This window comes from Trachymyrmex septentrionalis, unplaced genomic scaffold, assembly GCF_001594115.1.
Source record: "Trachymyrmex septentrionalis isolate Tsep2-gDNA-1 unplaced genomic scaffold, Tsep1.0 scaffold19, whole genome shotgun sequence".
In the NCBI taxonomy this organism is placed as follows: domain Eukaryota; kingdom Metazoa; phylum Arthropoda; class Insecta; order Hymenoptera; family Formicidae; genus Trachymyrmex; species Trachymyrmex septentrionalis.
In genome coordinates this window covers 2,617,071-2,630,401 of record NW_017305071.1, presented here as the reverse complement: position 1 = coordinate 2,630,401, position 13,331 = coordinate 2,617,071, and the positions used below count along the sequence as shown (strand labels likewise).

The 13,331-nt window shown below is 37.4% G+C and overlaps 1 protein-coding gene across 1 annotated transcript; it reads right to left on the bottom strand.

Moving 5' to 3' along the window:
• Positions 1 to 3,872: 3,872 nt before the first annotated feature.
• Positions 3,873 to 10,818, bottom strand: LOC108746919 (SKI family transcriptional corepressor 2). Its single transcript, XM_018484027.1, has 5 exons — positions 10,778 to 10,818; positions 6,943 to 7,039; positions 6,052 to 6,344; positions 4,899 to 5,500; positions 3,873 to 4,264 (listed from the first exon to the last, which is right to left on the bottom strand). Exons 1-5 carry the CDS (start codon positions 10,801 to 10,803, stop codon positions 3,873 to 3,875), a joined length of 1,410 nt encoding a protein of 469 aa, XP_018339529.1. The 5' UTR covers positions 10,804 to 10,818.
• Positions 10,819 to 13,331: the final 2,513 nt, after the last annotated feature.

The window sequence follows — 13,331 nt, the reverse complement described above, 5'->3', positions numbered from 1 at the left end:
TCCCACCCCCCGCCCCTCTCCTCACCCCGTCGACGAACAAACGTAAACGTGTGGAATGGCGCGCAGTTCGAATGCACTTAACGAAACCGACGTGCGACACGATTAACGAACGCTTCCGGTATATGCGCGCACACACACATAGACGTCATGGATTTTCAATGAACATTGCCAACGCGGTAATGACGATGCCGCGACATCAAAGAAGGATTTAAGGAAGCGAATCTGCGGTCGTCACGAAGGCAGCTTATTTAGACCGGACGGTTGTCCGATGTGACAGATCAGGCGTACTGCAAAGTTTGCTTTGATATTAAATTCCTCGATAAGCATGATACCGATATTTTCCCTTGGAAAAATTTAATTAGAAGATACCGCTCTATCACTACTATTTAATATGTTATGTGATAATGAAATCTCACATGTAAAAAAGCTTGCTTCAAATTCATGCGGAAAATAAAGTTCTGTTAGTTAATTATTAGATCGTTGCACTTTTCATATTTAACCCTTACACACACGGTGACTTTCCGGTCCTTCACTACGCGGAAAGAACGCCTGAAGAACACAGAAAAGTCAACAAAAAATTGAAGTGATTTTATTTCACGTTAATAAACAGTCAAATTTTGTAATCAAAAATTATCATTTTGACGTCAACATAAGGTTATTTTTATTTTCTTCTGATCTATGTATTTTTTGGGCGGTATCTATAAAAGTATCTATAAAAATTTAGCTATAGATAGTAAAAATAATTTTGTTGGATTATTAAAATAATTATGTACAACGTCTGAATGTTGATAATAATTCAGCAAAAAGTTTTAACATTCTAGCAACCAGTTTGAGGGGTGTGTTTTACATAACTATTTCTAAAGATTATTTTTTAAAGACAAACTTCTTCTTTCAAACTATCTTTTATCAAACTATCTTTGCACGAGACAAGTAAAGCATTACTTATCATTAACTCACATTTTATTGTTTAAATTCCATCTAAGAAAAAACCAATTCCAGAATCCTCAAAACAAAACTGAAAGGAAACGCAAGGAATCAGCTTCCTAGACGCCTGTGGCCTAAATACTTCAATTCATGTGACAAGCGATTTTTCGAGGGGAGGACTCGATTAAAGCGAGCGTCGGATACGACGTTAATTCGATTAACTTTGCAGCGGCAATTTGTTTGCTGTTGGGTGTCGTATTGCGGGAAAATATTTCGCTGGCCGTTTACAGGGGAGATGTCGCATGGTCACGCATCAAGCGGGGGTGCGGAGCTACTTTCCTTACAATGCAAACATACTCCGTTATTAAACCGCGTAGACGTGTACTTTTATTCACTCACCAGCGAGTGAATAAGAGTCATATCGTAATAAATTGCTTTTCGGGATAGGAATCGACGATTATGCTATGCAGCTATTGCTAACGATAACGTGAACCCCCTCAAGAAGATAGAACAAAATTTATTTATCGTTATTTATAAGTTATTTGCACAAATGAATAGACAATTTTTAATATATTACATATTTTCAAATGTGTCAAATTTAATATAATATTTCCTAGAAAATTAATTTAGACCTTGTTTCTACAAAATTTCCTATAAGACTTCTTGTTTTTCTTTTCTGTATAAGATTTCTCAATTTTACGATTTTTAGATATTTTCCGATCAATATGCATTAAATATTTTTATATCTTTTTGAATAAAAACGTTTTGATTTTTATTTCCAAAAGCACTTTCGATTAGTATGCATTTTTTTCTCGAATAATAATGATCAATTAAGATAGATAATGTAATTACTATTCGTCCTAAAATTTCTTTATCTGTTATATTCGTGTGTTTATCCAGTTTAAATTAATGTACCCCCCTTTTGCTTAAAATTTACATAATTAAATGACTTTTTTTGAAGATTAAGATTCGAGAAATAGGAGGATGTAATTTAAAATTATGTAAAATTATGAAAAACATTTGTTATAAATTATTTTTCACAACGTGCAGCACGTAATTGAAAAATTCATCACCAATGAAAAAGTCGTTAAAAAATGCTTATCAGTGCGAATATTGAATTTATATAATTTTGTATTTTCTTGATAAAATTAATACGGTTATAACTTTATAATGTATATATTGTAGTATAGTGTAGAACTTGATTAGTATTTTTCTGTATGCATATAATCAATTTGAATCGGTGCGCAGTTCATAGAACCGACAATTATATTCATATGTAAGTACTAAGACCCGCTTTGACCTAAAATATAGCATTTTCTTCTCTCTTATTTATATTTAAATAACATTTCTTGATCTATTTCATCTAATATTGTTAATCAATTTAAAGTGGATTATTGTGCGGTGCGGACTCAAAGATGGTTGTTTAAAAAATAATAGCGTAAACGGCCACGTGTTAGTCGGTTGAAACGGAAGTGCGATCACTGGTAGCGGCGCGACCATTATCAGTCTGCCGATCGCAAACACTCGACGATAAGCGGCGATACCGCCACCATTGGAAACGTGTTCGTAGCGAATCCTCCCCGTTGTCATACGAGGACATAATCGCGCGCGACAAACACAATCACGCCGTTATAACGCTAGCGTGTCGCGCCGTGCACGCGACCGATGCACGCGACGATGATGGTGCACCGGCTTCCTCGAGAGGCAATCGTGACCAGAAGTGCATCGCGCTCTTCTTCGTGATCATTGTACAAGTAGAATACGAGGAACTCTCCCCAATTTTTATCCGGGTTGTTTGATTAATTTTTCGTTATATTTTTACGATATCTATATACTTCTAAGCAAAACTAAAACATTCATGATGATCAAAGTAACGCTAAAGAGGTTTCAAAATGATTATTAACCCTTAATATATATTCGATGATTTTTTGATCTTTTATAATACTACATACGATGGATCATTCATGTTTGTAGGTCAATTTTCATCATTTTTCATCTGTTATATAAAAGTATACAAAAATGATTAATTCTTACGTATACTTTAATATATTTAAGAAGTAATTAGTAAGGTTGTGTATTAGAAAAAAATGTATATAAATGTTATAACTGCACTGGAAAAATTTACTCAATTTTAATAAATATTTATTTAAATAGTACTAAACATTTATTTACAGCTGTAAATAAATATTTACTGTAATGTCAGTTAAATTAAATTAATTAGTTCTTGCCAAATAAATATATGTTTAGTAAATATTTCGTTAGTATTAAATTCAAACCAATATTTATTAAAATTTGATACATTTTTCCAGTGACTTATTTGACGTTTCTAGTATTTCAAAGAAAAGAAATGCGCAAAACACGAATGACTTAATCGTGTGTATTAAGGGTTAAAAATCATTTTTTGATTATCATGAGATTTTTTTTAACATCATTTAAATGTTATCGTGATTAAAGACTATAACAAAGTTATTCTAGCCAACAAGATGATAAACTTTTGATTGGTCCATTGTTTTTGTCGACTTCAGTAAGTCAAAATGAGTATAGATAAGCACACAGTATAGGTAAAAACCGGGTTCACTCAGCCCAAAATGAGGCTATCGTGCGTGACCGTTCTGCACAATTAACAACATGGCGCATCAATCAATTTCCTCTATTTAAATACTACAGTCTAAAGAAACTAAGCAACTTGGCTCTTATAGGTGCTCACGCTGTTTACGCACAACTGACAACATAGCGGTTATTTAGCGGGGTCACATCAATGGCCGACACAGAGTAAACCTACTATTCTTACTTATACTGTGATATAAGTTAGAATGAGATAATATACATAAAAGAAGATATCCTTCTTTTTCACTTTTGTTTTGACAAAATTGTTTGAGATTAGGATTTTATTAAGTGTAGAATTCTCTCGTGACCTGTTGTTCTGTTTGGAAAGTGTCTTTGCCTTTCTATAAATCTGTCGACGATCTCAAACTTCTCAATAAATCACCCGATGAGCTTCCTAAGCTGAAACTCACCGTTTCTCGAGGAGGACTCCAGCACTGCGGTGATGTACTTCGTCCGCTATGGCTGCTCATAGCGGAATTCGAGGCCGAGTGAAGATTCTGAAGACTCGCGTTGAGTGGCGTTACCGGGTCATCCTCCGTTGTCTCGATGTCGACCTCGTCGTCGGAGTTGTCCTCCTTTTGACTAGCGTCCGTTGGTCGCTCTGGGATCGCTGATTCGACGATGGGTGGCCCACGAATCACCGGACGGAACGCGGATTGATGCAATGGTGGATTAACAGTCGGAATCAACGGTTCCGTGGGGCTGGAACCACTTATAGGTGGCGGAAGTGGTCCTGGAAACCGTCAACATACGATTGCTGCCTAATTGAGGTCGAATCGATCCTCACTCGGGTTTGATTGTACAAAAATAATGATCATAAATAAGGAATAGATATTTTATGATTAGTTTTTTATAATAATAGTTTTCAGTTTTACATTAGCAGCTTTATCTAAACGTAAAGCTATGGAAAACGTAATTAATAATTTTACGTCCGATGGTAATTTTTCTGTAAATTTAATAAATGAATACGTGATCGTTTTAATGAATAAATATTTGATCATTTTAATGAATATATATTGGAGTAACACTGTAAAGAATGTAACAGTATTATAAATACTTAAATTAATTAATAGGACAATAATCTAAGCCAGAAAAATATAGATTTTTTTTACCGATAAAGATTACTTACGTCGGTATTCATAGTCAATCTTAAGCACAGTCTTAAGGTGTCACAAGCGAATCAGAGGGCCATATTAACATCTTAAGACATTACTTAAGACGGTCTTAAAATAAGAATCGACTATAAATACCGGCTTTAAATATTTCTAACTCTAAATTTGACAAATTTTGTAAAAGTAGATTTAAATTTCTGCGTTACTCTTCAATTATTTAGGAATTGTTTTTTTTATTTATAAATCTCATCTTACCGGGGAACAGAACGGGACTCCGCTTGGCCAACCAAGGCAGGGCGTAGGACGGAAATGCGAATGGGCTGGGTGTCTTGGCCGCAGCGACCGCCGCCGCCTGCTGATGATGCCATACGTAGTCCATGACGAGACTGCGGGACAGCGGCAAGGGTAGTTCCGGGAATGGCGGTACACGGGGATGCGCCGGTGTCGGCACCAGGGTGGAAATCTGCGCGGCACCTGTCGGCGACGATCTGGGCTGCTTCGCTGGACTCGGCGATTCTCGGGAGCCGTTCGAATTGCCTAACAAGCGTTTCCTGGTGCCGCCATTAAACATCGCCTTAACGTCCTCCCAGGCATGCACGATTTCATCCGGCTGAGTACCGGACAGCTTCATGTGCCGACGCCACGAGTTGAAATTCGCCGCGTCCGGCTGCACGTACTTGTCCGTCGGGCCCATACGGTGCGAGTGAAAGATGAACTTATTAGGCGAGAAGAACAGGCCGCAGTACGCGCATTTGATGCATTTTGCACGCGAGCTGTTGTAACGAGCGGGTAGAAACGCCCCGCGGCAACCCCAGGCGCACTCGTGATGTACGGAGAACGCGAAGTCTTCAGGTAATCTGCAAAGTGTATCGTACGTACGAATATTTATACAATTATCGAAAAGCGAAATAAAAACTTTGATCTACAAGAAGAGTCAATGATCTTCAATTTGAAACTTAACCCTTCGTCAATAAATGTGGAACTTTCATCTTTCATCCGTATGGATTTTTCAGCTTCAGTTCAGATTTTTAGAAACAATAATATTTGATTTTTTTTCTGTTTAAATATTCAAATTGAAATAAATCTTGTTTATAAATGAAACTGTCAGAACCTCACACAAAGAAATTAATCTTTAGTTGGATTAATTAAAATTTTGATTAAAAATAGACGAATCCAAATTTTCTTATTGACTCTACTAGAATTTTAGTTGAGATAACCGGAATTCTGACTGATATAATTAGAATTCTGGTTCGTCCGTATTCAATCAGACCATTTTTCTCAGTGCGTATTTTTGTAAACTAAAATGAGAGTTGTTCGGCTATATTCTTTCTCTTGATAGAAGATAGCATGGTCTTTTGCGAAAATTTTGCAATTTTACGAGGACAATCGCAGATTGTCCTGTACCAACCTGGGCGGTGCGTTGTCGCCGAGGAAGGACTTGCAGAGACGTTCCGCTTCCCTGCGAGTAATCATGCCGCATCTACGCGAGGACACCGGCATCGCCCCGGCACGACGAAGTATCTCAAGCTGAACTGGCGTGCACTGCACGCAGGTGATGCCCAACGCAACCCGACGATTGTGAATCTCGTTGTAGCTGAACTGCTTTAACAGGGTGTTGCTGATCTGTGCTAGGCACAGTCGTTCCTGTCCCTCGATTACCAGCGACACGATGTGGATCCCGTAAAGCGACACGGTACCCACCTGCAACTCCTACCGGTATTTAAACGTACTAGGATGCCCTCAGATTCGGGCGCATCGCGGGTCAGTTTCATTCCCCCGCTGCACTTTGATCTTTTATCTGTTTACCGTGACTGGCGTCATACTAACGATTCATGAAATTATTCTAATAATTACAGTCGCCTCGATGCTTTAATATCGCGTAATATTAGATTTTTATCAGTCAAAAGTATATAAAAATTCATGAGAGTTATATAAATAATTGTTAATTAAACTCAAACATATAAATACAAATTAGGAAAAAGTAGTTAATAATACGAGTTTGTTAAGAGAATAAAAAATTAATAATAATAAATTTATAAATTAATATGATATGCATACAGAATTATATGTTAAGAGAGTAACAAATTATATATTAAAATAATAAATAATATTAAAAAGATCTGAATTAGAATTATTATTTTATTTGTTTATAAATTAACTTATATAAAAATATATTTCTTTTAAATTTTTTTCTTTTACTCCTTCCTTGTGCACGAACAATCTTTTTATATTGGCCTAGATTTATATCATTTTATGGAATTTTAATCCATTAATTTCAAGACTTGCATTCTCGTGTTACCTGATTTTGTTTCGGATGCGATTGCGGTTGCGGCGATTGCGCCGATTTTTGTGAAGAAGTCAGCGGCGGCATCGACAGCACCGCCGGCCCATCCATTCTGGAAGAGAGATTATTATTGGATTGAGCATCAGAAAAGATAAATATTCAATGTAATCTCATTTGAAATAATTTTAACATTCAGATGATATTAGGAAATGCAAATTTGTTATTTGATTATAGAGGTGGAGGTTGAAGCTTTTTTTGATAATAATTTCATAAAAGCAGATCATGAAAACTAAAGTTGTACTAACGTAACTAAACAACGTTTGTAGATTGGGATTAGAAATATGCATATTGGCAATGCAATACGGATATATTAATTTTATATATATATATATAATAATATACTAGAAACACTAATATAAATTATATTAAGCACATCTAAAAATCACGCATTTTAATCAAAATGTATAATAATGTATAATATGTAATGTATTTGAAAAAATATCTACTTAATTAAAATTTGCGAACGGAAAGCCATTTCAGTTTCTGACGAGTAATATCATTCAAATAGGTATGCACCTTGCACGTTTATAATTCCTACGCTTCTTCTGCTTCATTTAAAACTGTAGTTTCCATTGACGTTTCTATAATTGCTTGAAAAATTGCGATTGTTTTAACATTGTTTTGAGAATTGCGTGTAATTTTGCGCCGGCTATATTGGGTTATCCGGGCCTATTCGACCTAATGGAAAATGCATCGCCGATGCGACGCGACAATAATTTGCCTCTCAGCGCGGTTTTTATCATCATCGACGAGATTGATTATAATCTCTGATGTTTTACGGTCGCGCTCGTGCGCTCGTGTCCGATAATAAATTCCGCGTTTTCCACTCGCGCAAGGGGAATAAAAAAACATCCTCCTCCGCTCTTCCGCCTCCTCCACACTCGTAATTATATTTATTACACTTTATCGATCAGCGCTCTTTCTCCCTCTGGATGTGCCGCCGCGTCCGGTGGTGCATTCAGCTCAATTAAATCGGGCCCTCCTCGTTTTTGCTCTGTCCCGATCGACTGCCACGCAATCGCCGGCCAATTAAATCGCAAACGGTAACGCGACTTTTCATAACGTAAGCGGCAACGCGCGCTGCTCTCAAACCGCCATTTATATTTGATTCTTTTTTTTTTTTCTTACAAAAGGATGGAGATTGAAGCTTTTCGATAATAATTTCATAAAAGCAGATATGAAAACTGAAGGTTGGATTATAAGCGACGTTTGCAAACTAGGACTATAACTTCACAAAATCACCTTTCCGCTTATTTTATACAGAATATGATCCAGCTTTTATGTAAAGATAATTAAAAAAATGCAATGAGAGGGCACATAAAATATATTACATAATTGAAATAACACACTGACTGTTAGATTTATTATTAATAAAAAATCTTCAATTGACGAAATATGTCAATAATTCATCTATCTTTTTCAACTCATCTGTAATCTTAAGTTAAAAAATGTTGACAAATTATTAGCATATATTTTGTCTATTGAAGACTTAACTAATAATAAATCTGCAATCAGTTATTTCAGTAATATATTTTATGTTTTTTCTCAAACATTTCGTTCTTTATTATCTATTATACAATTGTATATACTCGATTTGATCCGTTCTGTGGACCTCACATTGAAGACGAGTCAATCGGCAGCGAAAGCGTGATCGCATTTATCCGCAGATTCGGAAAACACGCGTGCCGATTAAAAGGTGTGATTAAGTTGTTCTTGTCACCATCGTCATCGTTGTCGTCGTCGTCGTTGTCGCTCGAAGGGCCCTCCTTAATTATCAGGCGTTGATTAAGCAAATCCAAAGACCCGCTGAAATTAAACTCGCGCGGTCAAAGCGCTGGTCGCCGTATTCTCTCCTCTTCTCTCACTCTCTTTTTCTCTTTCTGTTTCTCGAAAATTTACGGAACAGAATTAAGGACGATTAAATCCAGTTTCTCTCTCGCTTAGCCTTCTTTCCGGCTTCTTTCCGTAATCGGTAATTGGTTGATTCGTTAATCGCGCCAAGGACAATGATGTCCCTGTTGATCTCTTGATTCAATCCTTTGAAAAAATAAGTCAAAGTATCAAGACAATTTATCTTTTCAATTGCAAAGATTTAATTTTAAGGATAAAAGTCTTAAGCATTAATCGAATATACATTTAACTGGAATTGCATCGAAGGTACATCGAGTAATGTAAAATATATATATATATGTGTGTGTATAAAATTCAGTGGTTATTTTTAATGTCAGAGCGGAAAATTATATTTTTATGTATCGTTAAACAAAAATTTGTAACGTCAAAGAATTTGCGTAATGTTTTTATATCTTATAATTTAGAAAAACGTGTAATCTTTTTAATCAATGATGAATGCCATATTCACGATAGGTAAATCGGAGATTCATGAGGAAATAACTTGGCAAACTGTCAATCGACATGTTTTTGTAATTTTTCCACGAGTCAAAGCAACAAGGAATTGCGGAGAATTTGCGAAGAGAAGAGCACCAGCGAGAAGCCTTCCTCAAAGAGAACGATTCGCTGGATTTCACCGAGAAGACTTCCTTTGCAAGGACCGTCGGATAAGGAAGAAAAAAAATGGACGCTAAAGGCGAAAATGAGAGTCGGCTCTACGAATCGAGTTCTTTATCCTCTTAACGGGGGACGGCAAAGAAGAGGCTGAAAAATTTCAAGTGCCAGTAATAAGTGACTGGAGATTTCCCCGCTGTTAGTTTAACATGCGACAAAGATTTTCGGGAGTGTTTTCGAAAGAATAAATTTTTAATAGAGAAAGATAATGAAAGAGAACAAAAATCTTTCACTTTTTAAATGACAGCAAACTTCGATCCTCGGATAAGTAAAGAAGCATAAAATTTTTCTATACAGATCTGAAAGTAATTTTGTTAGACTATTAATATAATTATGTTATAAATAAAAAAATAATAAACGATGCTTTAAAAATTTGAATAATTTAGTAATTTAAGTTCCAATAAAATTATTTTTAAGTATTATTAATATTCAGCAAAATTTTAGATTAAAAGAAAATTGTTCTCTCCGCGTTACAATATACACGAAGTTGATGCAGATAGAAATAGATATAAGTACATGGTATATAAAAGTCATTTATTTTATATATTTATTAATTAAACGCTTTTGAATAAACCCTTTGAAAAAAAACTTATGACGTAAAAATATTTGGATAGCGTGTGCAAGTTGAATGACACATGTTCTAAATTATTACAAAAATAATTTCCAGCACAAGAGGATTTTTCATGAAAAAATCGTGACAATAGAAGTGAATACGGATGCATGATAAATAAATCACCATACGGTCCCGGTATACCTCTACCAAATAACGTAATACGAAATTCGGGCCGTTATCATGCGGTTATACGTTATGCGGTAATACAGTTATATATAATTAAGTTAATAACGCAATGCACATAAGACAACAGAGACTCGCCGTGGAGAAAGAGGTGGGCGAAAGAGTCGGGAAGGTAGTACGGGGGTTGAGGGATGCATCGCGGAACAGGTACGCCGATTAGGAGGAGAGATCAAAACGGTCCATGTCGACGAGGAGAGAAGCGAACGGGGCACGGGATCGGGGCCAACCCCCGGTGTTGATTTTAATTGAAAACGCCTCCGCGGAGGAGGTAGCGCGTGTACGTATATATACGTGTATATGTCGCTACATGCGCACGAACACAGATACCGATGCAACCCCCGACAACTGGAGGCAGCGCGAGAGCGCCAGCGCCCCGGCAAATGTCCCCGGGGAGCCGTGGTACGAGGGGGTAATTCAATTTGACACCCCCACCCACGCTTAAACAAGGCAGCACCCATCCGAGCGTCCTCCCTCTCCCCCCCCCTCTCCTCTTTCACTCTGTCTCTCGCTCTTTCTCTCTATGTGCCTCTCCTCTTTCGCTTCAATGTCTCTCTTACTCTCTCATTCTCCTATTTCTCCTCCACCTTCTCCTCGTTCTCCTCCACCGTTTCCTCTCTTCGTACCGTGCAAATTAAATTCTCATCCACCGTGAAACAATGTCGGTATCCGACCCGGAACAACCCCCCGGTAGTCGCGAGTTTCCCCGTTTCCATCCCTCGTTCCCTTTGCCGCCCGCGCTTCGGCGAGCCTCGCGGATTCCGTTGGTTAGCGGTCGGATGGATCGGACTCGAATCGACCGCATTAATTACTCGCTACTTACAATTATAGTGCAGGCCGAACGAACCGTCGATCGGCCGGTCGTCGCAACGATCGCGAGATCTACTCGCTAGTCGACTTAGTCAAAGCTCTTTAAAATTTATCCAAATTAGAAGAGACATTCAGAGAACAGCCCATTTTCTAATTTATGGTAATTACTCATATATAGCGTTACTTAATAATTTCTCCTTTAGCTTGCATTAATAAAACATATTCTATTTCTCCAATGAAAAGCTTTTAATTTCGTAAGTAGAGCTTCTGTGTAGACAAAAAGATAAATAAAATAGACATCCAGATCTTGATGTTATTGACAATTAAATATCGCCCCTTACCGCATTTTAATTTCAAATGTAATTCAATTAAATGTAATAATGAAGTTCTGTCAAAAAACATAATGATTCCGACGTTGTTATCCAGATACTCAGAAATTTTTTCTGTAGTTCTTCGATTAATCCCAGCTGTGGTCTAGGTATTCGGAAGCATTGCAGTAGCTCTTCGATTAATCTCAGCTGTAGTTCAGCGGCGCGACTAATCTAATTAACTTTAATAATTAAATTAATTGTCACGATACCCGTATAATCTCAATGCCGTTGTAATTATCGAGATGCGATCGTTCAGAAATGTCACTGCAAAGACTTAGAGACGAGATCGGAGATTGTACGCGCTAGATATAGACGAACGGGGACGAGAAGAAGTCACGACGGCGCTCTCCGGATTACGTACCCGCGGGCTCGCGGATTATTTAAATGCAAACACAATGTTGTACCGGGACGCATTGTTCCCCTCTCGGTTATTTTACAATTCAATCTGCGATCCCGGGACTCCGCCGACGCGGCGCGGAGGGAGGGAGCTCGCTCGGTCGTTCGTTCATTGTAACATTGTTAAATCTCCGTCCTTCCATCATGACTATCTCCGGTCCTTTCCCAGACACTGTCTCTCCCGCTATGTTTCTCTCTCTCTCTCTCTCTCTCCTTCAACCTCTGGAATCCTCTTCTTTCGACTCTACTTCTCCATCTTACGTTGAGAACACAATACTTCTGTCTCCTTCTCCCCTTCTCTCGGTAATTGTACGCGCTTTTTCGATTCTTCGCATAATTTATGAGCGGCTTCGTCTCTTCGCTCCTATGGAAGCACGGCAGAGATGTAAATAGGCACAGCGAGTGCGTAATTTTGCTGGATAACGAAGCGCAAACGCGCGGTGTAAATCGCTATTAATACATCGACGTCATCGCGTCGCTCAGTCACCAGTGACTGCACTTGACGCTTGCAATTAATCCGTCGATCTGGCTGTCGGGTTTAATTCTGACTTTCGATTAGTTCACACGAAAACCTCGCCGAGTTCTCTCTCCGAGGAGCTCTTAATAATTCGAACTTGAGGAAATGTCTTTGTCTATTATCAAAATGGATTATAATTACCATTTTATTGCGCAGTTATTATATTTTACCAATAAATCCCCGAATATTTACAATAGAATATCAGAGAAGCGAAAATCTTTGTCTATCAAAATAAATAATAATTATCATTGAATTGCATTATTATTATTATATTTTACTATTAAATTCTTTAATACATATTTACAATACCCGTACAATGTTACGAAGGTGATTTTAAATGACAACGTTAGTAGTTCTATTTGAATTCACTTTCATATATTAATTTATATTGTTAATTCTTAATGCTTCTCGCGGCGAAATGTATCGGCCTTGCCAATAATAATAATTGTTAATCCTTCGGTCTTTGTATCTGTATACGCGTTAAAATGTTATCATCTAGAGTGGCATCAGAGGCAAACACAATGCCGCGGGCAATCGGAGTCCGTCAAGAGGATCAGGAGATTAAGTGCCACTCTCGGATAATAATTTTAATAACCGGAATGCACTCTCTCTCTGATCGTCATAAGTACTTAGCTCCATCCAGGGAGAACGGATCTTTTACCTTCCATACCCGGTGCGTGTTTTTACAATACCAGTTTGTGCGCCGAGTCACGTTCAGTTATTCCCGGGGGCCGCATTTATATTTCATGATTCAAAAATTACACAAATGCTAAGCCGATATGATTCATCGCGCTTTACATGTAACTTTACAAGTCTGCCGTTTAAATGATTACGAGAAAATATGAAAAAGTGGAATTAGCGGACTAAGAGGAATGTTGGAATGTTAATCATTCAG

What these genes read in the sequence shown, in the direction of transcription:
- LOC108746919 (XM_018484027.1), bottom strand. Translation starts at nt 10,803, where the DNA reads ATGGGTGCTGCCTTGTTTAAGCGTGG. An exon ending in CGCATCCGAAACAAAATCAG is followed by an intron (nt 6,345 to 6,942) that starts GTAACACGAGAA and finishes TAGGAGTTGCAG; the next exon opens with GTGGGTACCGTGTCGCTTTA. An exon ending in GGCGACAACGCACCGCCCAG is followed by an intron (nt 5,501 to 6,051) that starts GTTGGTACAGGA and finishes TACACTTTGCAG; the next exon opens with ATTACCTGAAGACTTCGCGT.